Source organism: Leucopleurus acutus (genome assembly GCF_964270905.1).
Source record: "Leucopleurus acutus genome assembly, chromosome: 6".
Lineage (NCBI taxonomy): Eukaryota > Metazoa > Chordata > Mammalia > Artiodactyla > Delphinidae > Leucopleurus > Leucopleurus acutus.
Window position 1 is genome coordinate 637393 of NC_139149.1, and position 23684 is coordinate 661076.

The 23684-nt window shown below is 39.7% G+C and overlaps 1 protein-coding gene across 3 annotated transcripts in view; it reads left to right on the top strand.

The window, feature by feature from the left end:
• EPB41L5 (erythrocyte membrane protein band 4.1 like 5) overlaps positions 1–23684 on the top strand; it is a 138939-nt gene that overhangs the window by 89119 nt on the left and 26136 nt on the right. For all 3 annotated transcript variants that reach the window (XM_082841829.1, XM_082841830.1, XM_082841831.1), the window contains 2 exons: positions 17150–17301; positions 19390–19487. In XM_082841829.1, coding sequence (XP_082697955.1) covers positions 17150–17301; positions 19390–19487 — 250 coding nt within the window. The remainder of the gene's footprint in view (positions 1–17149; positions 17302–19389; positions 19488–23684) is intronic.

Sequence of the window (23684 nt, forward strand, 5' to 3'; positions counted from 1 at the left end):
ATTGAAAATGAGCTGATGAGATGGTTTTACATCAGTAGGTTTTTATAGTGTTAAAGATGGAAAAATTGCCGAAGTGCCTTTACGCCAGGGGTTTCCAAATGACTTTTGGCTAAGAAACCCATCTAATTAAACTTATCTGGGAATTCCAAATAAAAGCCCATAAAAAAAGTTACCACGGGGAAACCAAAACTCTACCACCTTTTCCACTTTTTATGTAAGTCGTAGAAGTCTGTGGAATCCTCTGGGCTCTGTAGAACATATTTTGAAAACCAAGGTAAAGTAACTTGTTTAAAGTTGTATAGAGATAGGACTAGGACATAGATCTCTTTTTTTTTTTGGTACATTTTGATTGATTTATTTCTTTCATTTTATCTACAACCATACCAGTTCTTATATCACCGATACTCAGACTTTTGTCGCAAGAAAAAAATGAGCAGATACTGCTCCCAATATACTAACATTTTACGCCAAGTAGAAGCTGAGTGGTTGGTTCACCATATCACGTATCACACCAGGCAGGGTGTTTCAGTCTCAGTCATTGCGGATGAAACCCTCTGTAGAGGAGAATCTGCCAACTGCATCTCAAATGTGTGTGAACGACAGATTTTCCCTGCCTGACATTAATGAACTGCAGATGGTAAATAGTTTTTCCCTTTAAAAAGTGCGTTTATTTCTCAGTCTGTTAAAATGGCAAATGCCCAAAACAAGCACACAGCTCCCTGCCACTGCAGGCTTGCCAAACTCTTTGTTCTTAAATAATCTTAAATATAACTGCCCTTTGCAGAGTTAATACTCTTCCAATAGTAGCTAGCATTTAATGCTTGGAGAATCAAACTGATTTTGTCCATGATGCCGTCATTATAATTTCTAAGTGAAAAATATTATCAGTCCTGATAGGAACTCTCAAATAGAAGGTTTGGAGCTGCATTCCTTTTGTCCCCCTGAAAGATAGATAGATAGACAGACAGATAGACAGACAGGCCAGCAATTATGTAATGGATATGGATATAGGGGATAAAAGAAAAAGGGGCAGAAACTGATGTCACATAGAGCCATAGTGGGTAGGCAGCTGGGGGCCAATGTACCTGTGTGACAAGAAAGAATGAACAAGGGGAGAAACAATAGGTAAACTGCTCAATTAGAAGTGCTGGCAAGAACAGCTTGGGGAAGGCAGCCTGCCTGTGTCCTTTTTTTTTGAATTTTTGAATTTTATTTTATTTTTGTATACAGCAGGATCTTATTAGTTATCCACTTTATACATATTAGTATATATATGTCAATCCCAATCTCCCAGTTCATCACACCACCACCCCTCCCCCGCCACTTTTCCCCCTTGGTGTCCATACGTTTGTTGTCTACATCTGTGTCTCTATTTCTGCGCTGCAAACCGGTTCATCTGTGCCATTTCTCTAGGTTCCACATATATGTGTTAATATACGATATTTGTTTTTCTCTTTCTGACTTAACTTCACTCTGTATGACAGTCTCTAGATCCATCCACTTCTCTACAAATGACCCAATTTCATTCCTTTTTGTGGCTGAGTAATATTCCATTGTATATATGTACCACATCTTCTTTATCCAGTCATCTGTCGATGGGCATTTAGGTTGCTTCCATGACCTGGCTATTGTAAGTAGTGCTGCAGTGAACATTGGGGTGCATGTGTCTTTTTGAATTATGGTTTTCTCTGGGTATATGCCCAGTAGTGGGATTGCTGGGTCATATGGTAATTCTACTTTTAGTTTTCTAAGGAACCTCCATACTGTTCTCCATAGAAGCTGTATCACTTTACATTCCCACCAACAGCGCATGAGGGTTCCCTTTTCTCCACACCCTCTCCAGCATTTGTTGTTTGTGGATTTTCTGATGGTGCCCATTCTAACTGGCGTGAGGTGATACCTCATTGTGGTTTTGATTTGCATTTCTCTAATAATTAGTGATGTTGAGCAGCTTTTCATGTGCTTCTTGGCCATCTGGATGTCTTCTTTGGAGAAATGCCTATTTAGGTCTTTGGCCCATTTTTGGATTGGGTTGTTTGTTTTTTTAATATTGAGCTGCTTGAGCTGTTCATATATTTTGGAAATTAATCCTTTGTCCATTGATTCGTTTGCAAATATTTTCTCCCATTCTGAGGGTTGTCTTTTCATCTTGTTTGTAGCTTGCTTTGCAAAAAGCTTTGAAGTTTCTTTAGGTCCCATTTGTTTATTTTTGTTTTTATTTCCATTACTCTAGGAGGTGGATCAAAAAAGATCTTGCTGTGATTTATGTCAGAGAGTGTTCTTCCTGTGTTTTCCACTAACAGTTTTATAGTGTCCAGTCTTACATTTAGGCCTTTAATCCATTTTGAGTTTATTCTTGTGTATGGTGTTAGGGAGTGTTCTAATTTCATTCTTTTACATGTAGCTGTCCAGTTTTCCCAGCACCACTTATTGAAGAGACTGTCTTTTCTCCATTGTATATCCTTGCCTCCGTTGTCGTAGATTAGTTGACCATATGTGCGTGGGTTTATCTCTGGGCTTTCTATCCTATTCCATTGATCTGTATTTCTGTTTTTGTGCCAGTGCCATATTGTCTTGATTACTGTACCTTTGTAGTATAGTCTGAAGTCAGGGAATATAATTCCTCCCGCTCCGTTTTTTTCCCTCAAAACTACTTTGGCTATTCGGGGTCTCTTGTGTCTCCACACAAATTTTAAGATTTTTTGTTCTAGTTCTGTAAAACATGCCATTGGTAATTTGATCGGGATTGCGTTGAATCTGTAGATTGCTTTGGGTAGGTAGTATAGTCATTTTCACAATATTGATTCTTCTAATCCAAGAACATGGTATATCTCTCCATCTGTTGGTATCATCTTTAATTTCTTTATCAGTGTCTTATAGTTTTCTGCACACAGGTCTTTTGTCTCCCTAGGTAGGTTTATTCCTATGTACTTTACTCTTTTTGTTGCAATGGTAAATGGGAATGTTTCCTTAATTTCTCTTTCAGATTTTTCATCATTAGCATGTAGGAATGCAAGAGATTTCTGTGCATTAATTTTGTATCCTGCAACTTTACCAAATTCATTGATTAGCTCTAGTAGTTTTCTGGTGGCATCTTCAGGATTCTCTATCTATAGTATGTCATCTGCAAACAGTGACGGTTTTACCTCTTCTTTTCCAATTTATATTCTTTTTATTTCTTTTACTTCTGATTGCCGTGGGTAGGACTTCCAAAACTATGTTGAATAATAGTGGGGAGAGTGGACATCCTTGTCTTGTTCCTGATCTTAGAGGAAATGCTTTCAGTTTTTCACCATTGAGAATGATGTTTGCTGTCGGTTTGTCATACATGGGCTTTATTATGTTGAGGTAGGTACCCTCTGTGCCCACATTCTGGAGAGTTTTTATCATAAATGGGTGTTGAATTTTGTCAAAAGCTTTTTCTTCATCTATTGAGATGATCATATGGTTTTTCTCCTTCAATTTGTTAATATGGTGTATCACATTGATTGATTTGCGTATACTGAAGAATCCTTGCATCCCTGGGATAAACCCCACCTGATCATGGTGTATGATCCTTTTAACGTGTTGTTGGATTCTGTTTGGTAGTATTTTGTTGAGGATTTTTGCATCTATATTCATCAGTGATATTGGTCTGTTATTTTCTTTTTTGGTAGTACCTTTGTCTGATTTTGGTATCAGGGTGATGGTGGCCTCATAGAATGAGTTTGGGAGTGTTCGTTCCTCTGCAGTTTTTTGGAAGAGTTTGAGAAGGATGGGTGTTAGCTCTTCTCTAAACGTGTGATAGAATTCACCTGTGAAGCCATCTGGTCCTGGACTTTTTGTTTGTTGGAAGATTTTTAATCACGGTTTCAATCTCATTACTTGTGATTGGTCTGTTCATATTTTCTATTTCTTCCAGGTTCAGTCTTGGAAAGTTATACCTTTCTAAGAATTTGTCCATTTCTTCCAGGTTGTCCATTTTATTGGCATATTGTTGCTTGTAGTAGTCTCTTAGGATGCTTTGTATTTCTGCGGTGTCTGTTGTAACTTCTCCTTTTTCATTTCTAATTTTATTGATTTGAGTCCTCTCCCTCTTTTTCTTGATGCGTTTGGCTAATGGTTTATCAATTTTGTTTATCTTCTCAAAGAACCAGCTTTTAGTTTTATTGATCTTTGCTATTGTTTTCTGTTTCTATTTCATTTATTTCTGCTCCTATCTTTATGACTTCTTTCCTTCTACTAACTTTGGGTTTTGTTTGTTCTTCTTTCTCTAGTTCCTTTAGGTTTAACGTTAGATTGTTTACTTGAGATTTTTCTTGTTTCTTGAGGTAGGCTTGTATAGCTATCAACTTCCCTCTTAGAACTGCTTTTGCTGCATCCCATAGGTTTTGGGTCGTCGTGTTTTCATTGTCATTTGTCTCTAGGTATTTTTTGATTTCCTCTTCGATTTCTTCAGTGGCCTCTTGGTTATTTAGTAATGTATTGTTTAACCTCCATGTGTTTGTGTTTTTTACGTTTTTTTTCCCTGTGATAGATTTCTAATCTCATAGCATTGTGGTCAGAAAAGATGCTTGATATGATTTCAGTTTTCTTAAATTTACTGAGGCTTGACTTGTGATCCAAGATGTGATCAATCCTGGAGAATGTTCCATGTGCACTTGAGAAAAAAGTGTAATCTGCTTTTTTTGGTTGGAATGTCCTATAAATATCAATTAAATCTGTCTGGTCTGTTGTGTCATTTAAAGCTTGTGTTTCCTTATTAATTTTCTGTTTGGATGATCTGTCCATTGGTGTAAGTGAGGTGTGAAAGTCCCCCACTATTATTCTGTTACTATTGATTTTCCCTTTTATAGCTGTTAGCAGTTGTGTTATGTATTGAGGTGCTCCTATGTTGGGTGCATATATATTTATAATTGTTATATCTTCTTCTTGGATTGATCCTTTGATCATTATATAGTGTCCTTCCTTGTCTCTGGTAACATTCTTTATTTTAAAATCTATTTTATCTGATATGAGAATTGCTACTCCAGCTTTCTTTTGATTTCCATTTGCACGGAATATCTTTTTCCATCCCCTCACTTTCAGTCTGTATGTGTCCCTAGGGGTCTGAAGTGGGTCCCTATATATATGGGTCTTGTTTTTGTATCCATTCAGTGAGCCTGTGTCTTTTGGTTGGAGCATTTAATCAATTCACGTTTAAGGTAATTATCAATATGTATGTCCCTATTACTCTTCTCTTAATTGTTATGGTTTTTTTTTTTTTGGTAGGTCCTTTTCTTCTCTTGTGTTTCCCACTTAGAGAAGTTCCTTTAGCATTTGTTGTAGAGCTGAATTCTTTTAGCTTTTGCTTGTCTGTAAAGCTTTAGATTTCTTCATCGAATCTGAATGAGATCCTTGCCTGGTGGAGTAATCTTGGTTGTAGGTTCTTCCCTTTCATCAGTTTAAATATGTCATGCCACTCCCTTCTGGCTTGTAGAGTTTCTGCTGAGAAATAGCTGTTAAGCTTATGGGAGTTCCCTTGTATCTTATTTGTCGTTTTTCCCTTGCTGCTTTCAATAATTTTTCTTTGTCTTTAATTTTTGCCAGTTTGATTACTGTGTGTCTCGGCATGTTTCTCCTTGGGTTTATCCTGCCTGGGACTCTCTGTGCTTCCTGGACTTGTGTGGCTGTTTCCTTTCCCATGTTAGGGAAGTTTTCGACTATAATCTCTTCAAATATTTTCTCAGGTCCTTTCTCTCGCTCTTCTCCTTCTGGGACCCCTATAATGCGAATGTTGTTGCGTTTAATGTTGTCCCAGAGGTCTCTTAGGCTGTCTTCATTTCTTTTCATTCTTTTTTCTTTATTCTGTTCTGCAGCAGTGAATTCCACCATTCTGTCTTCCAGGTCACCTATCTGTTCTTCTGCCTCAGTTATTCTGCTATTGATTCCTTCTAGTGTAGGTTTCTTTTCAGTTATTGTATTGTTCATCTCTGTTTGTTTGTTCTTTAATTCTTCTAGGTCTTTGTTTCACATTTCTTGCATCTTCTTAATCTTTGCCTCTATTCTTTTTCCGAGGTCCTGGATCCTCTTCACTATCATTATTCTTTATTCTTTTTCTGGAAGGTTGCCTATCTCCACTTCATTTAGTTGTTTTTCTGGGGTTTTATCTTGTTCCTTCATCTGGTACATAGCCCTCTGCCTTTTCATCTTGTCTATCTTTCTGTGAATGTGGTTTTTGTTCCACAGGCTGCAGGATTGTAATTCTTCTTCCTTCTGCTGTCTGCCCTCTCTTTATTTTTTTTTAATTTATATTTTATTGAAGTATAGTTGAATTACAGTGTTGTGTTAATTTTTGCTGTACAGCAGTGTGACTCATATATATATGTATATATATACACATATATGTATGTGTGTACACACACACACACACACACACACACACACACACACACACATTCTTTCATATTCTTTTCCATTGTGGTTTATCACAGGATATTGAATATAATTCCCTGTGCTCTACTGTAGAACCTTGTTGTTTATCTATTCTCTGTATAATAGTAGTTTGCATCTGTCAACCCCAAACTCCCAGTCCAACCCTCTCCTCCGCCCCGACCTTGGCAACCACCAGTCTATTCTCTATGGGACACAGATCTCTTGACTGACAAGGAAGTGTTCTTTTTTGGTTCTTACTATTCCTTTTAGCAGTTTTCAAAATAATTTCTTTCTTATTTGGGTCCCAGACACAGGGTATATAATTAAAATATGGCCTTCATTCCTGTAGGAAAGCATGGAACAGAGGCATTTTCTTTCCTTCTCCCTAACTCAGTGTGTCTACGACCTTTGAGCTTTGCCACAGCAGATGAATTGTGTTGAAAGTTAAAATACAATACATTGGGTTTCTAGATGGAATTGTTTTCTTAATTTCATTTTCCTGTTGTTCATTGAATGGATATGGGTGAACAGTTGATTCTTGTATATTGATCTTGTATCTTGTAACTGTTGAACTAGATTGTTACTTTCTAGTTTTGATACCCTAAATTTGAATAAGATTTTTAAAGCAAGTTTATGTTTTATTTTTACATATTTTAAAATATTTTTACATATTATGAAATTCACTTACTGTAATTCCATGATTTTTAGAAATCTATAAAATCATACAGTAGTCACCACAATCTAGTTTTAGAACATTTTCATCATCCCCAAAAGTTCAGTCTTTATAAATTCCACTTTTCTATACATTTTATATGAATGGAGTCACACAGTATACAAGGTTTCATGTCTGGCTTCTTTCACCTAGCAGAATGTTTTTGAGGTTCGTCCAAGTATCCTAGTGTGCTCCTTTCAGTTGCTGAATAGCAAGACAGTTTATGGATATAGCACATTTTATTTATCCATTCACCAGTTGTTGGACATTTGCAGTGTTTCCGTGTTCTGGCTCTGAATAATGTTATGGATATTCCTGTTCATGTCTCAGTGTGGACGTAAGGTACGGGTTCTCTTGGATAGACTCCTAGGGGGAAAATTGCTGGGTTGCATGGTGAACTTACATTTTAACTTTCCGTGAAATTGGCAGACTGGTTTCCAGAGCGGAAATAACGAGTGTTCCAGGTCCCCACACCTTCTCCAACGCTTGTTATTTTCTGCCTTTTTGATTATAGCTGTTGTAGAGGGTGAATAACGGGATTTCATTGCGGGTTTGATTTGCATTTTCCTGAGGGCTAGTGATATTGAGCATCTTTTCATGTGCTTGTCAGCTATTTATAGATCGTTTCTGGAGATGTGTCTATTTGGACCTTTTGCCCATTTTTATGTGGGTTGTCTTTTTAACATTGAGAGTTCTTTGTGTAGTTTGGAAACCAGTCCCTTATCAACACATGATTTGCAAAAATGTTCTCTTAATCTGTGACTTCTCTTTTCGGGGTTTTTTTTTTTTTTTTTTTTTTTTTTGCCGTGCTCGGGTCTCTCACTGTTGTGGCCTCTCCTGTTGCGGAGCACAGGCTCCGGACGCACAGGCTCAGCAGCCATGGCTCACGGGCCCAGCCACTCCTCAGCATGCGGGATCCTCCCGGACCAGGGCATGAACCCGCGTCCCTTGCATCGGCAGGCGGACTCTCAACCACTGCGCCACCAGGGAAGCCCTCTTTTCATTTTCATATTAGTGTTTTTTAGAAGCTCAAGCATTTCATTGTGATGTAGTCCAACTTACCAACTTTTTATTTTATGGATGGTACCTTTGGTATCATATCTCAGAACATTTTGCCAACCCAAAATCACAGAGATTTCTTTCCCCCATGTTTTCTTCAAATATTTACAGTTTTAGCTGTTAACGTTTCAGTCTATTATTCATTTTTTAAAAGATTTATTTATTTATTTATTTCATTTTTGGCTGTATCACGTCCTAGTTGTGGCATGCGAGATCTTCATTGAGACATGTGGGATCTTTTGTTGTGGTGCACAGGCTCTTCGTTGTAGTGTGTGGGCTTCTCTCTAGTTGTGGCATGCAGGTTTTCTCTCTCTAGTTGTGGCGTGCGGGTTCCAGAGCGCGTGGGCTCTGTACTTTGCTGCACACGGGCTCTAGTTGAGGCACGCGAGCTCAGTAGTAGTGGCGCGCCAGCTTAGTTGCCCCGCGGCATGTGGGATCTTAGTTCCCTAACCAGGGATCGAACCCATGTCCCTGCATTGGAAGGCACATTGTTTACCACTGGACCACCAGGGAAGTCCCTGTCATTCATTTTGATTTCACTTTTATGTATGGTGTAAGGTTAGCATCTAAATTCATATTTTTGCATGTATTTCTAGTTGTCTTGCCACCGTTTGTTGAAAGTCTATCCTTTTTTCCGTTGGTTTGTTTTGGCAAAAATCAACCATAAATGTAAGGAATTCTGGACTCTCAATTTTGTTCTTTTGATTTACATAACTATTTTTGTGCCAATACCACACTGTCCTGATTACTGTGGCTTTATAGCAAGTTTTGAAATCAGGTAGCATGTATCCTCCAACTTTGTTCTTTTTCAGAATGCATTTGGGTATTCTAGCTCCTTTGAATTTTATATAAATTTTAGGATTGGTTTGTCCATTTCTACAAAAAAGCCTGCTGGGATTTTGATAGTGAATGCATTGAATTTATAGATCAGTTTGTGTAGGATTGTCATCTTGACAATATTAAGTGTTCAGCCTATGAACATGAAACGTCTTGCCACTTATTTAGATCTCCTTTATTTATTATAGTTTTAACTGTACAAGTCCTGCATATCCTTTATTAAATTTATTCCTGTTGCTATTCTTTTTTCTTAAATATTTATTTTGTTTATTTTTTTCTTTGGCTGCATCGGGTCTTAGTTGCGGCATGTGAGGTCTTCATTGAGGCACGTGGGATCTTTTGTTGCAGCACAGGCTCTGTTCTGGCATACAGGTTTTCTCTCAGTAGTTGTGGCATGTGGGCTTAGTTGCCCCACGGCATGTGGGATCTTAGTTCACCGACCAGGGATTGAACCTGTGTCCCCTGCATTGGAAGGAGGATTCTTTACCCTGCTGAACCACCAGGAAATTCCCCTGTTGTTATTCTTTTTGATGCTATTGTGAATGGAATTGTTTTAATGTCAGTTTTCTGTTACTTGTTGCTAGTGTATAGATATAATTGATTTTTGCACCTGCAACCTTGCTGAACTCGTTTATTACTTTCTAGTAGCATTTTGTGGATTCCATTGGCTTTTCTATGTATAGGATTCTATCATCTGCACATAAAAACCTCTTCCTTTCTAATTTGGGCCCTTAATTTACTTTTCTGTTCTTTGCCTTTTTTTTCTTATTGCACTTTTTAGAACCTCCAGTATATTGTTGAATAGAAGTGGTCAGGGTGGACATCCTTGTTATGTTTCTGACTTAGAGGAGAAAGAATTCAGTCATCCATCATTAAATATGATGTTCACTGTTGATTTTTTTGTAGATTTCCTTTATCAGATTGAAGATGTTCCATCTATTCTTTGTTGAGAGTTTTTGCCATGAGTGTTGTTGGATTTTGTCAAATGCTTTTCCCGTATCTATTGAGATGATCATGTTTTCTTTTATTAAAATGTAGTATTACATTAATTGATTTTGAAACATTAAACCAACTTTGCATTCCTATGATAAATCCCACCTGGTCATGGTGGACAGTCCTTTTTATTTCTTGCTTGATTTTTTGTTATGTGTTTGGAATGGCTCCAGTATCAGGGTAATCCTGGGCTCATAGAATGAGTGGGAGAATGTTGCCTTTCCTCTATTTGTGAAATAGTTTGTTGAAGATTGGAATTATTTCTTCTTTTAAATATTTGATAGAATTTACCAGGGAGGTCCTCTGGGCCTGAGCTTCTCTTTGTGAGAAGATTTTTAATTACTGATTCAATTTCTTTACTTTTCTGTGTCTATTCAGATTTTCTGTTTTCCTAGTGAGCTTTGGTAGTTTGTGTCTTTCAAGAAATTTTTGCATATCATCTAAGTCATTGAATTTATTGGCATAAAGTTAATAATATTCTCTTATACCATATGAGCATCTGTAATGTCTGTAGTGATGTCACTCTTCCGACTCTTGAAATTGTAAATATGTATTCTCTTTTTATCAGTCTAGCTAGAAGTTATTAATTATATTGAGCTTCTCAAAGAACTAGCTCTCAGTTTAATTCATTTTTTCTATTGTTTTTCCCTTTTATCTTCATTATTTCCTGCCTTCCACTTCCTTTGCATTTAATTTGCTCTTTTTCTAGTTTATCAAGGTATAAGCTGAGGTCATTGATTTGAAAACTTTCTTCTTTCCTAATATGGATGTGTTTCTTTTTTTGTGTGGTACGCGGGCCTCTCACTGCTGTGGCCTCTCCCGTTGTGGAGCCCAGGCTCCAGACGCACAGGCCCAGCGGCCATGGCCCATGGGCCCAGCCACTCCGCAGCATGTGGGATCCTCCCAGACCAGGGCACGAACCCGTGTCCCCTGCATCAGCAGGCGGACTCTCAGCCACTGCCCACCAGGGAAGCCCCCTAATATAGATGTTTAATGTTATAAGTATTCCTCTAACTATTGCTTTAGTGGCATCCTACAAATTTGGATATGTTGTGCTTTCGTTTTCATAGTTCAAAATTCTTTTCTAAATTTCCTTTTCATATCTTTTTTTAAAAATAAATTTATTTTATTTATTTTTATTTTTGGGGGGCTGCGTTGGGTCTTCATTGCTGCGCGCGGGCTTTCTCTGGTTGCGGTGAGCAGGGGGCTACTCTTCATTGTGGTGCGCAGTCTTCTCATTGCAGTGACTTCTCTTGTTGTGGAGCATGGGCTCCAGGCGCATGGGCTTCAGCAGTTGTGGCACTCGGGCTCAGTAGTTGTGGCACGCAGGCTCAGTAGTTGTGGCGTGTGGGCTTAGTTGCTCCACGGCATGTGGGATCTTCCTAGACCAGGGATTGAACCCGTGTCCCCTGCATTGGCAGGTGGATTCTTAACCACTGCACCACTGGGGAAGTCCCTCATATGTTTTTTGATCCATGGGTTATTTAGAAGTGCATTACATAGTTTCCAAATATTTGGGGATTTTCCGAGGAGCTTTTCTGTTTTGGATTTCTAATTTAATTATGTTCTGGTCAAAGAACACACATATTTTGTATGATTTGAGTCCTTTTGAATTTATTGACTCTGTTTTATGGCCCAGAATATTGTCTGAGTGATTATTCTGTATGCACTTGAGAAGAACATGTGTTTTGATGTTTTGATGGAGTATTCTCTGAATGTCAATTAGGTAAAGTTGGTGGTTAGTGCTGTTCAAATCTACTGTACCCTTGCTGATTTTCTGTTCTGGCACTTATTGAAAGAAGGGTATTGAAATCTCCAACCATAATTGATCTATTACTCTTTGCAGTTCTTTCAGTTTTGGCTTCATGTATTTTGAAGCTCTGTCATTAAGTTCATAAATATTTAGGAATGTTATATTCTCTTGATTAAATGACCCCCTTATCCTTATGAAATAATCATCTTCATTTTAAGTACTATTCTTTGCTCTGAACTCTACTTTGATATCAGTATATTCACTGTAGCTTTCTTTTGACAAGTGTTAGCATGGTATATCTTTTTCTATTTTTATTTTTAATCTTTGTTAATTTGTTTCTTCATATTTAAATTGTGTTTCATGTATGCAGCACATAATTCAGTTTTGCTTTTTAAATCTTAACTGACAGTCTCTGCGTCTGAAAATTGGTATGTTTCAGCTTTGCACAGTGGCAGTATTATAGCCAATGAGGTTTATCCGAGGCATGATTATTGTTAATTGAAAACTCTTCCGAATACCCTGCCATGATGACTTGAAATACAGTCAGCATTGGCAATTTTTGACAGTCTCTACAGAGACTGAATTTTTTTTTAAATGGTATGTTTATACTACTTCCTTTTAATATGATTATTGATATGATTGTGTCTATCATCCTGCTATTTGTTTCCTATTTGTCCCATATGTTTCTTGTTCCCATCTTCCTCTCTTTCTTTTTTTCATTAATCAGGTGTTTTTTTAAAAATTCCATCTATATCTTCTTCTTACTCCTTAGCTATAACTCTTTGGATTTTTTTTTTTCACTTTAACTGTTACTTTAGCCTGTACAACTTTCGCTTATCACAGTCTGCTTTCATGGGATATTATACCGTTTCATGTGTCGTATAAGAACTTTACAGTAGTGTACTTCCATTTCTCCCCTCCCAGGCTTTGTACTGTCATTTGTCAAGCATTTTATTTCCATCTGTGTTTTATACCCCACAATACGTTGTTTGTTTTACTTCTGCCTGTAGGTCTTCCTTTTAGTGCTGGTCTTTTTGTCATGAATTCCTTTTATTTGTCTTTCTTTTTTTCTTTATAAAGATATAATTCACATACCATACCATTTACATATTCAAAGTGGACAATTCAGTGTTTTTATCACATTGATAGAATTGTGCCACCTTTATTACAGTTTTACTTTAGAATAGTTTTACCCCTCCCCCAAAGAAACCCCATCCCCATTATTAGTTGTTCTGCTCCTCCCCTATTCACACTTTTGGTGAGGGAGGGATCCCCCACCCTAAATACTACAAGATGGCCAACACACAACGCCCAGCCCTGGACAGGTGAGACAAACAGCAGTTTATTAGACACATACTCGTGGCTCAGGGGAGGAGGAAACCCCACAAGAGCGGGGCCTCGTATGTGTTGCGCTTGGGAGCAGAGTGGACAAACATGGACTTTGGGAGGCGGGCTTTATAGGGACATGAGAATGAGCCACCCTGGTTCCCATGAGAGGACGTGATTAGCTCGTCTGAACAGTTTCACGGGCTGGCAGAGAAGTGAAGCTTGTGGGATTAGGAACATGGTAGGATGGGGCTGGTACAGTTGAGGGGAACCTTTTTCACTGGGAGGGCATATCTGGTGAGAGCCAGGAAACTCATGGTGGTTGGGCCTTTGGGGCCCCGTGAGGCTCAGGGATGTGCAGGCAGCCCGTACTGTTGAATCTTAACTTCAGACCTTACACCACAGCAGTCAGTCCCCTTTCTTCTCCAGCCCCTGGCAACCACAGATCTACTTTCTGCGTCTGTGGATTTGCCTCTTCTGGACATTTCATACAGATGGACTCATACGATATGTGGTATTTTGTGTCTGGCTTTTTCCCCTTAGCATTATGTTTTCAAGGGTCCTAGCATGTGTCAGTACTTCACTCCTTTTATTGCTGGTTATTATGCCACTCTGTGGATTTACCACATTTTATTTATCTATTCCTCAGTTGATGGGCATTTGGGTTGTTTCCATGTTTTTGGCTGTTATGAATAATGGTGCCATGAACATTTGTGTTATACATTTTTGGGTGGATGTTTGTTTTCACTTTTATTTGGTATATACATAGATTTTCCTTTATTTTTGAAAGCTTTTTGGCTGGATATAAAATTTGGGTTGATACGCTTTTTTCTTTCAGCGCTTTTAAGATACACCTCCACTGTCCTCTAGTTTGCATTATTTCTGATAAGAAATCTGCTGTCATCCTTTTTTCTTTTTTAAACTTTTTATTTTATATTGGAATATAGCTGATTAACAATGTTGTGATAGTTTCAGGTGCACAGCAAGCAACTCAGCCATACATATACATGTATCCATTCTCCCCTCAAAGTCCCCTTCCATCCAGGCTACCACATAACATTGATCAGAGTTCCCTGTGCTATACAGTGGGTCTTTGTTGGTTATCCATTTTAAATATAGCAGTGTGTACACGTCAGTCCCATACTCCCTAACTGTCTCTTCCCCCTATCCTTCCCCCCTGGTAACCTCCCTTTATTCTCCAAATCTGTGAGTCTCTTTCTGTTTTTGTAAATAAGTTCATTTGTATCATTTCTTTTTAGATTCTAAATATAAGGGGTATCATACGATATTTTTCTTTCTCTGTCTGACTTACTTCACTCAGTATGACAATCTCTAGGTCCATCCATGTTGCTGCAAATGGCATTATTTCATTCTTTTTAATGGCTGAGTAATATTCCATCGTATATATGTACATCTTCTTTATCCACTCCTCTGCTGATGGATATTTAGGTTTCTTCCATGTATTAGCTGTTGTTAACAGTGCTGCAGTGAACATTGGGGTGCATGTATCCTTTCAGACCACATTTTTTTCTGGATATATTCCCAGGAGTGGGATTGCTGGGTCGTATGGTAGTTCTCCATAGTGGCTGTATCAATTTACATTCCCACCAGCAGCGCAAGAGGGTTCCCTTTTCTCCACACCCTCTCCAGCATTTATATCGTTTGTGGATTTTCTGATGATAGCCATTTTGACTGGTGTGAGGTGATACCTCATTGTAGTTTTGATTTGCATTTCTCTAATAATTAGCGATGTTGAACATCTTTTCATGTGCCTCTTGGCCATCTGTGTGTCTTCTTTGGAGAAGTGTCTATTTAGGTCTTCTGCCCATTTTTTGATTGGGTTGTTTTTTTTTTTGATGATAATTAAGCCTCTTGAGATGTTTGTAAATTTTGGAGACTAATCCCTTTTTGGTCACATCATTTGCCAATATTTTCTCCCAACCTGTGGGTTGTCTTTTCATTTTGTTTATGGTTTCCTTTGCTGTGCAAAAGCTTTTGAGTTTAATTAGGTTCCATTTGTTTATTTTTGTTTTTATTTCCATCACTCTGGGAGACAGATCAAAAAAGATATTGCTGTGATTTATGTCAGAGAGTGTTCTGCCTATGTTTTCCTCTAGGAGTTTTATAGTGTCCAGTCTCACATTTAGGTCTTTAATCCATTTTGAGCTTATTTTTGTGTATGGTGTTAAAGAATTATCTAATTTCAGTTTTGTACATGTAGCTGTCCAGTTTTCCCAGCACTATTTGTTGAAGAAACTGTCTTTCCACCATTGTGTACTCTTGCCTCCTTTGTTTTAGGTTAATTGACCATAGGGCTTATTTCTGGGCTTTCTATCCTGTTCCCTTGATCTATATTTCTATTTTTATACCAGTACCATACTGTTTTGATGACTATAGCTTTGTAGTATAGTCTGAAGTCAGGGAGGCTGATTCTTCCAGCTTCGTTTTTCTTTCTCAAGATTGCTCTAACCTTATGGACACCAAGGGGGGAAAGCGGGGTGGGGGTGGTGGTGGTGGTGGGATGAATTGAGAGATTGGGATTGACATGTATACACTAATATATATAAAATAGGTTAATAATAAAAAAATAAAATAAAAGATTGCTTTGGCTTGCTGTCATTCTTATCTTACTCCTTTGAACATACAATGTTTTGGCTGCTTTTAAGTTTTTCTTTTCATCATTGGCTTTAAACAGTGTGGTTACGATATGCTTTGGTATAGTTTTCTTCATGTTTCTTGTGTTTAGGGTTTCCTGAAATTCTTGGATCTGTGGGTTTATAGTTTTCATCGGATTTGTAAACACATCAGCCATTGTTTTCTTCAGATATTTGTTCTGTCCCACCTGCACTGTGGGACTCCAGTAGGTTGCTTGAAGTTGTCCCACAAAGAATAATTGACATTCTTTTAATTTGGCAGATTTCCTTTTTCCCTGTGTCTTTTATTTTGGATAGTTTCTATTGCTGTGCCATTAAGTTCAGTATCTTTTCTAAAATCTAATCTGCTGTCCGTCTCATCCAGTATATTTTTCATCTCAGATATTGTGGTTTCCATCTCTAGAAGTTTGGTTTGTGTCTTTTTTGTATCTTCTAGTTTCTGCTTAAGTTTTGAGGATATGGAATACAGTTACAATAACTATGTGTCTTTGTCTGCTAATTCTAGTATCTGTGTCAGTTTCTCTTGAGTGATTATCCTCTTTAGTATGAGATGTCTTTTTCTGCCTTCTTGCATTCCTGACAGTCTTTGACTGGGTGCCTGACATGTGAAATTTACTTTGTTGGATGCCAGATCGTTTTGTCTTCCTCTCAGTCTTCTTGAGCTTTGTCTTGGGATGCAGTTAAGTTACTTGGAAGCAGTTTGATCCTTTCAGGTCTTTTATGATGTGTTAAGTGGGTTTGTTGCCATGGCCCGTCTGGGTTAATTATTCTGTGCTACAGAGGCAGGACCTTCCTAATACTAAATGCCCTTGAATTACATGTTTTTACATGCTGTCTGTGGAGGGGGCACTGTGGCCCAGTGTGAGTGCCACTAGTTCTTTCCCAGCCTCAGGGAGTTTCCTTACACATGTTCCCTGATCAGTGCTCTCCTGCATACTTGAGGGGGGCCTCTGCAGACCTGTAGGATTCTCTCCTTGCAGGGCTGCTCTCTTCTGTCTGGTAGCCTGTGCTGTGAACTCTGGCTTGCCGTGGTCTCCCTGCGCTGTCAGCCAAGGGAGGCCTCTGTGCTCTGCCACACTGCACTCTCTCTGCACCCCGGCCCAGGGACTCCCTCAGGTCAAGCACAGGGCTCCTCATTTGTTTTCCAAAGCTCAGGATCACTGCCTTCTGTTCTTTGAGGTCTTACTCTTGAAAATTGTTTGTTTTCCCCTTAGGTTATTTCAGTTGGGAAGCTAAATTCAGTTCCTTTTACTCCATCTTGGATGGAAGAGAATCTGCCCAGGGGGTTTTGACAGATGAATAAACTACTTGGGATCCAAACTATTAAATGAATTATTTTTCCAGCAGAGATTTTTGTTAGTATTTAAAATTCTTTTCCTGATAAACTTCTTGGTTTAATTAAGTTTTCTGTTACCTTTATAGCTTGCCTCTGAAGATTGATTTGCTAGATAGTCCAGACTTACTGGAAACAACCATTGATGATGTAGTTGGGGCACCTGACACCATGGCCATGTCCCAAGCCCCAGGTGAAGTGAGCACAGCCACCAAGCAGGCTGGATTAGAGGGGCTGGAAGGTGAGTGAGGAGTAACTAAACGTTCTGTGTAACATCACTGGCATCGCCCTAGTCTACCCGCCTTTGAAATGAGCTTAAACAGGCAGTTCCTCTAAGAATATTTTATGCAGTGGTTGGATTTGAAATGTTACTGTAGAATAGTTATGCCTTCTTGCCTTTTTGGCTTAAGGGTCCATTGAAATATTTAAGATCACATAATTGAGACCGTTAAACATTTGTATCATTTATAAGTTCTTAAACATTTTTGAATTTTCAAATTTGCTTTTTACTTTGTTTCTTGAGTGAAAATTAATAGTAAAAAGTTTCCTTAGAGATCTAGGGCACAGGATTGAATGAATGTTTGGACATTCCATTAGTTCACAGATAGTATTTTGTTATTAATGAGGGCTGTTGTTGCCCAGACCCACAAAAATAAATAATCCAGAAAGAATGCTGCCTTCCTTAACTTTTTAGAAGGTTAAAAGGAAACAGTAAATTGCACATTGAAAATTTCTATATACTTGTGAGTTTGATTTGATATTAAAGCATAAACTGTCTTTAAACAGGAGCTTTCTGTTGAATCTCAGTGTGTGTTCATTGAAAAGCAGCTTATGTTTATGTGGCTCTTGCCAATTTTGATTTCTGTTGCTAAAATTAAGACACTCTCTTTAAACAACTTATTGGAAATTGCCAGTGAGTATGCTGTTGTCTCTGAGGAGTGTAGAATACAGCAATAGTATTTAGTAATTTAGAAAGAAGCATTAATGAAAAGTTGCACAGTGCTTCTGCTTCATAGAACATGCTGAAGTACTGCTGGTAACTGGAATTAAAAATTTGTTCTGGGGCTTCCCTGGTGATGCAGTGGTTAAGAATCCGCCTGCCAGTGCAGGAGACACGGGTTCCAGGAAGATCCCACGTGCCGCGGAGTAACTAAGCCCGTGTGCCACAACTACTGAGCCTGCGCTCTAGAGCCCGCGAGGCACAACTACTGAGCCCACGCGCCACAACTACTGAAGCCCACACGCCTAGAGCCAGTGCTCCGGAACAAGAGAAACCACCGCAGTGAGAAGCCCGCGCACCGCAACGAAGAGTAGCCCCCGCACGCAGAAATGAAAACCCAGTGCAGCCAAAAATAAATAAATAAGTAAATTTATTTTAAAGAAGAATCACCTGGAGAATTTTAAAAACTACCAATACCAGAAAACTACATTCAGAAATCTGATATCATTGTTCTAGGGTCAGCTCTGGGAATCAGTATTTCTTAAAAATTCCACATCTTATTCTAATGTGTAGCCAAGGGAAAGATGTACAGAATTAACTGATGGACACTTTGGGAAGATCCCTTTGACCAAGAGCAAATGATTTCATAGTTTTTCCCTCCCTTCTTCTACCTGATTATATAGAAATTATTAGGCATTCAACAGCTTCTTTGTCAAGTGAACAATGTAAAATTTCAAACTCCCACCAAATTGGTCCCTGCAAAATAAGATTAATACAACTAACAGTTGTTAAATAGAACTCATTTAAAGCTAAATTGTCTTTAATGTATCATCTTTCAGTGGTTGGAGGATTTTATGTGCAATGTGTTTTGCATGTAGTGAAGCTAAAACGCTTGCCCTTCATCACACCTGACGTCACCAGTATGTAATAGGTTGAGTCAGCGAGTGCATAAATGTGTGTCCTCCATCAGTTTGCTCCACGTAAGTTTAGTTGTAGGCTGTGTGTAGTCAGGGCCAAGGAAAGGAAACAGCTGAGTGCTGAGCTTTGCAGCGGGGAGCTTGGGTTGTACCTAGGAAGGAAGGCCGTGTCACAGGTGCTCTGTGCCTTTTCCTCTACTCTCATGACTGTGAGCTTTCTTAGCCACACATGCCATGGGGATTCCACATCCAGCAGAGCAGACACAGGATGATGTTCCTATTTAGGTGAGCTCTTAATCAAATTAATGGAGAGTTTCTTGGTGATGGAATATCTGTTCCGTAGTGATCTGGGTTATTACCTGTAATTGATGGTAACTGATGTTGAGGGGTGTGGAGAAAGCCTAAGTCGTCACCCTTACACGGCTGTGACAGCCTGTCAGACTAAGCGGCTGTTTTCCCGTTTTTTTTCCAGCATTAAAAGATGTCTCAGAGAAGCTCAAACACCTTGAAATGGAAAGTGGTCCTTTGCCAGCCAGTCATCCCAACAGGGACGTTAACATCAGCAACCAGGTATTCAAAGTCCTCCTTTGTTTGCCTGTCACACAGCTCCAGACCTCTGAGAAGTCATTTCCATCGAAAGCCATTACTTTTTCTTTTCTTTCACTGGGAAATCTGTCTGTGCTGAACGCTTATAAACCTGTTTTACCATTTACAAAGGTGAAATTTGTGGATGTGCAGGAGGAAACATGGGCGTCAACGTTAAGACCTACAAGGTCATCGCAAGTTTTTTTAAAACACAGTCAAAAGTGATATGGTTTTTAAACTTTTATTTTTATTCAGCCCAGCCATCCCTGTTGAATGAATTTTGTTTTGGTTTGGTTTTAAAGAGGGAAGGGGAACATCTGACTTGCAGCTCTTTCATCCCTGGACCACTAGCTGGGATTCCTCAGAGACCAGGATGGAGCACAGAGTGATGTCCTTTCTTATGTAGCCATTGTGAAGATTGTCCTTTTGAATCCAAGTCTTTTTTTTTTCCCTTCTATTATGTTTTTTCTTAGAAATGTCTTTTAGAAGCTGATTGAATTTCAGAAAGTCTTTCCTGTTTTTGACCCCTCAGTATTTTTCAATTATATTGGTCTGTTTCCTTCACATTGTTATTTTTTTCTGCTGACTCTGTAAGGTAGGGGAATGCAGGGTCAGAGACAGAAGGGTTAATTGAAAGCTTTAGATGCAAGCTTTAGGTAGTTGACAATTAATCTGACAAAAATTTGGTGGAGACCTGGAGTGATCATAAAGAAGAAAGAAGCCAGGTAAACCCTGGCTGGGTTGTGAAGGTGGGGAGCACACTTTGCTATAATGTAACAGCCTCTCAACCAGAGGCTCTATTAAATTCGTTGTGAAGCCTTGGGAAAATGAGTACAAATGTGGGTTTAAGATAGGACAGGGAGTAAGAGAGTGGGTTAGGTGAATGGTATGCCATCAAGGAGTATTTTAGGGCTCACATAGCTAGGAAAATAATAGCTAATACTTAGTGAGGCCTTACTCAGTGCCAGGCAGGAATAGCAGGAAAGAATTCAGTACTGTACTAATAAATAAGGGATATCAGACTAGTTAATAACTCTTCAGCTAGTGCTGTGTACGAGTTTGTCAACTGAAAAAAAAGCACAACCTAAAAGTTGAGAGATATGTGTTATTTGGTGGACTTTCTTAGTACTTTGAGCCTGGGACACAGCATCTGAGATAGCTCTGAGGGACGGCTCCAAAGAGGCGGGCGAGGATCTATAGGAGTTTTTGCAACAAAGACCAGGTAGTGGGAACATCAAAAGATTACTGTTAATAAAAGAAAACCTGGGGGCTTCCCTGGTGGCGCATTGGTTGGGAGTCCGCCTGCTGATGCAGGGGATGCGGGTTCGTGCCCCGGTCTGGGAATATCCCACATACCGCGGAGCGGCTGGGCCCGTGAGCCATGGCCGCTGAGCCTGCATGTCCGGAGCCTGTGCTCCGCAACGGGAGAGGCCGCGGCGGTGAGAGGCCCGCGTACCGCAAAAAAAAAAAAAGAAAACCAGGCATCTCACATTAAGGAATTTAGTGCTTTTCTATATATGGGAAGATGTAAGAGTCTGGGCTCACTGAAATCATTCTTTTGATATGTACCTCAACTATCTGGGGCCAAGATCCTGTGCTTTTCCATCCTGAGTCCCCTCAGGGTGCACCGTGTTGGGGAGGGAGCTGCAGTGGCTGTGCTAGATGAACTTGACAGTGGGCAGCCCATTTGTTTCAGTCCTGAGTTCCCTCAGGGCTCACTGTCAGGCAGCTATAATGTGGTGGCTTGATGGCTGCAACATCCTTTGCTGATATGGCAGCAACATTTTATGTGATTTCTCTACCTCTGCCATCAACAGTTAATGTTTGCTTAAGGAAACATGTAAGAAATTAATCTTAATATCAGCTTTACTGAGTAATTTTAGGCTGAAAAGCCTGTTGTAAATAAAATATATTCTAAAACCAAGTGTCAGTTGTCGGATGATTAGCTCTAAGCCAGCCACAGAATCGCGAGGCTCGGACCAGTGCTACTGAAAGCAGAGTGGACTGCAAGCTCGTGTCTTGAGAAGCCACTTTAGAGCGCTCTCCTCCCCGTCAGACCCGCGTCACCCAGGGTTGGTAGGGTCACTTGAGAACCGTACACTGTTGATTCAGTCCTACAAACAAATAATAAGTATTGCGGGGAATCCACAGAAGAATGACAAAATCTTGGCCCTCTGGAAACTTGGACCTGTCTCACCCGTAGAAATACCGCAGATCTCCTATGCTAAATTTTCAGTTGGCAACAGCTGGGAAGTACAGTTTGAAAGACAAAAGTCAGGATCCACGAAGGCCTTGACAGGCTGGAATGATGGTTTGGATTTAAGAATATATATTATGCCAAGTCTGACACAAGTGTAGGATTAGGGTCGGGAGGTAGAATGTAACAAGCATGTGCGAAAAATGTTTGAGAATCTGTAAACGGAGTGTGAAGTGTGGCTGCTGAAACGTCTCTGTTGTATTAACTGAAAGGGCTTGAAAGGGGGGATCCAACCACAGTATGAAAAAGTGGGAGAGAGAAAAGCAACTTAGGCAAACGAAAGGGGTTTGAGAAAGTATGGTGAGGGGTCTTGAGACACAGTTACGGTGGAGGATCAGTAACTCAGGAATCTGAAGAGCTGTGTATGCTGTGACACAGGAAGTAAAGTGACTTGATCTTTAGTAGCCTCAGAGAAGAGTTAGGGTCAGCGAGAATGATAGAGTTATGCAGATCTCACCTCGGTGTAGGAAAACGCGTCCTAACGTACCTGCAAATTGAACAGGATGCCTTAGGAAGCAGCAGGTTCCCCAGCGTGGGAAGTTCCTCAGGCTAAGACTAACTTAATCAGCTCTTTGGATTTTTGGTGGTGGCGTGAGGCAAGCGTTCTTTCCACCTGGGGATGCTGACACTGATGACTCCCAGTGTCATTGTGGGGATTCTCCCATTCCTTGGGGCCTCCTCGTGTTGGAAATGTGTTCACAGTGTCTGCCTGACCTCGTGTTGGAAGTCCTTTAGGGACTGTGTCAAGATGCTGTGTCAAGATGCTGTGTGTCAAGATGAATAGATTTTTGAGTTACCTTCTTCTTCTTAATTACTTGAGACAGTTCCAGAATTTTCTTTATCTTCAAATTTCATTTCAAGAATCATTTTTTTCTTGTTCCTTGATCAGAAAATTTTACAGAATGCTTAAAGTAACAAAACCTAACCTGCGTTTGTTAGTGGGATCGGGGCACAGTGAAGGCGTGGTCTTTAAACGCTCATCTTTTTAAGGAAAGCATTAAAAATCAGGCACGATGACGGTTCTCTTGACCACCGGTTGGCAGCCTGTTTCCTTAAAAGGTCAGTAAATAGTTTAGTCTAGGCTGCCGTACAGTCTCTGTCATTGTACTCGACCCTGCCACCGTGGCAGGAGAGCAGCCACTGGGCCTGGGGGTGGCCGTGTTCCCATCAGGTTTACTTACTACAGCAGGTGTGGGCCAGGTTTGGCCTGCAGGTTGTCCTTCTCTTGTTGGGAATGTAATCTAGCAGCAGGTTGCTACCACACAAGATTTGGAATAATCTTTGTCGTTTTTACGCTTTTGATTTTCTTTGTATCCGAACCTTAATAGGGTATAACCAAAAAGTATAGCAAAACCCAAAACCTGCACTCTGAATAAAACAAAGCAGAAAGATGAACTTATTGCAAGGATTTTGACCTGCAAGCCTGGAAACGCAAGACTGTGGGAGCAGTAAGTTCCAAGTTGCTGACAGACTAATAGGGGTTTTATGGGAGAAATGCAGAAGTTTTTTGTGTTTTTCAGCTACTTAGTTGCCTAGTGGTCTTCTTTCTTATTTGGATCAGAGTAGCTGAGTTAGGGGAACAGGAAGCCCAGAGCTGGCTTGGACGGACTTGGTGTGTGGGGCTTGGCTGGGGTCTTCTGCTGACCTCAGAGGAAGAGCTGTACGTTCTGTGCAAGGTTAGGTTAAGTGTCCTTTGTGTGCCCGTGTTGACCGTCTCCATATTGTCCCTGACACAAGTGATTCCAAGTGTTTTATTGATAGTCTGGTTCTGTAAGTGGTTACTATCTTTCCCTCTACCCTCAATTTGGACACAGAAGGTGTGGTGATGGGTGTAACTTCCCTTTGGGGAAGTCTTCAGATATTAGCCATGCAAAGGTCACCCTTGTCCAGGGATCTGTGAGCTGTTGTGTATTATGTAAGTAGTA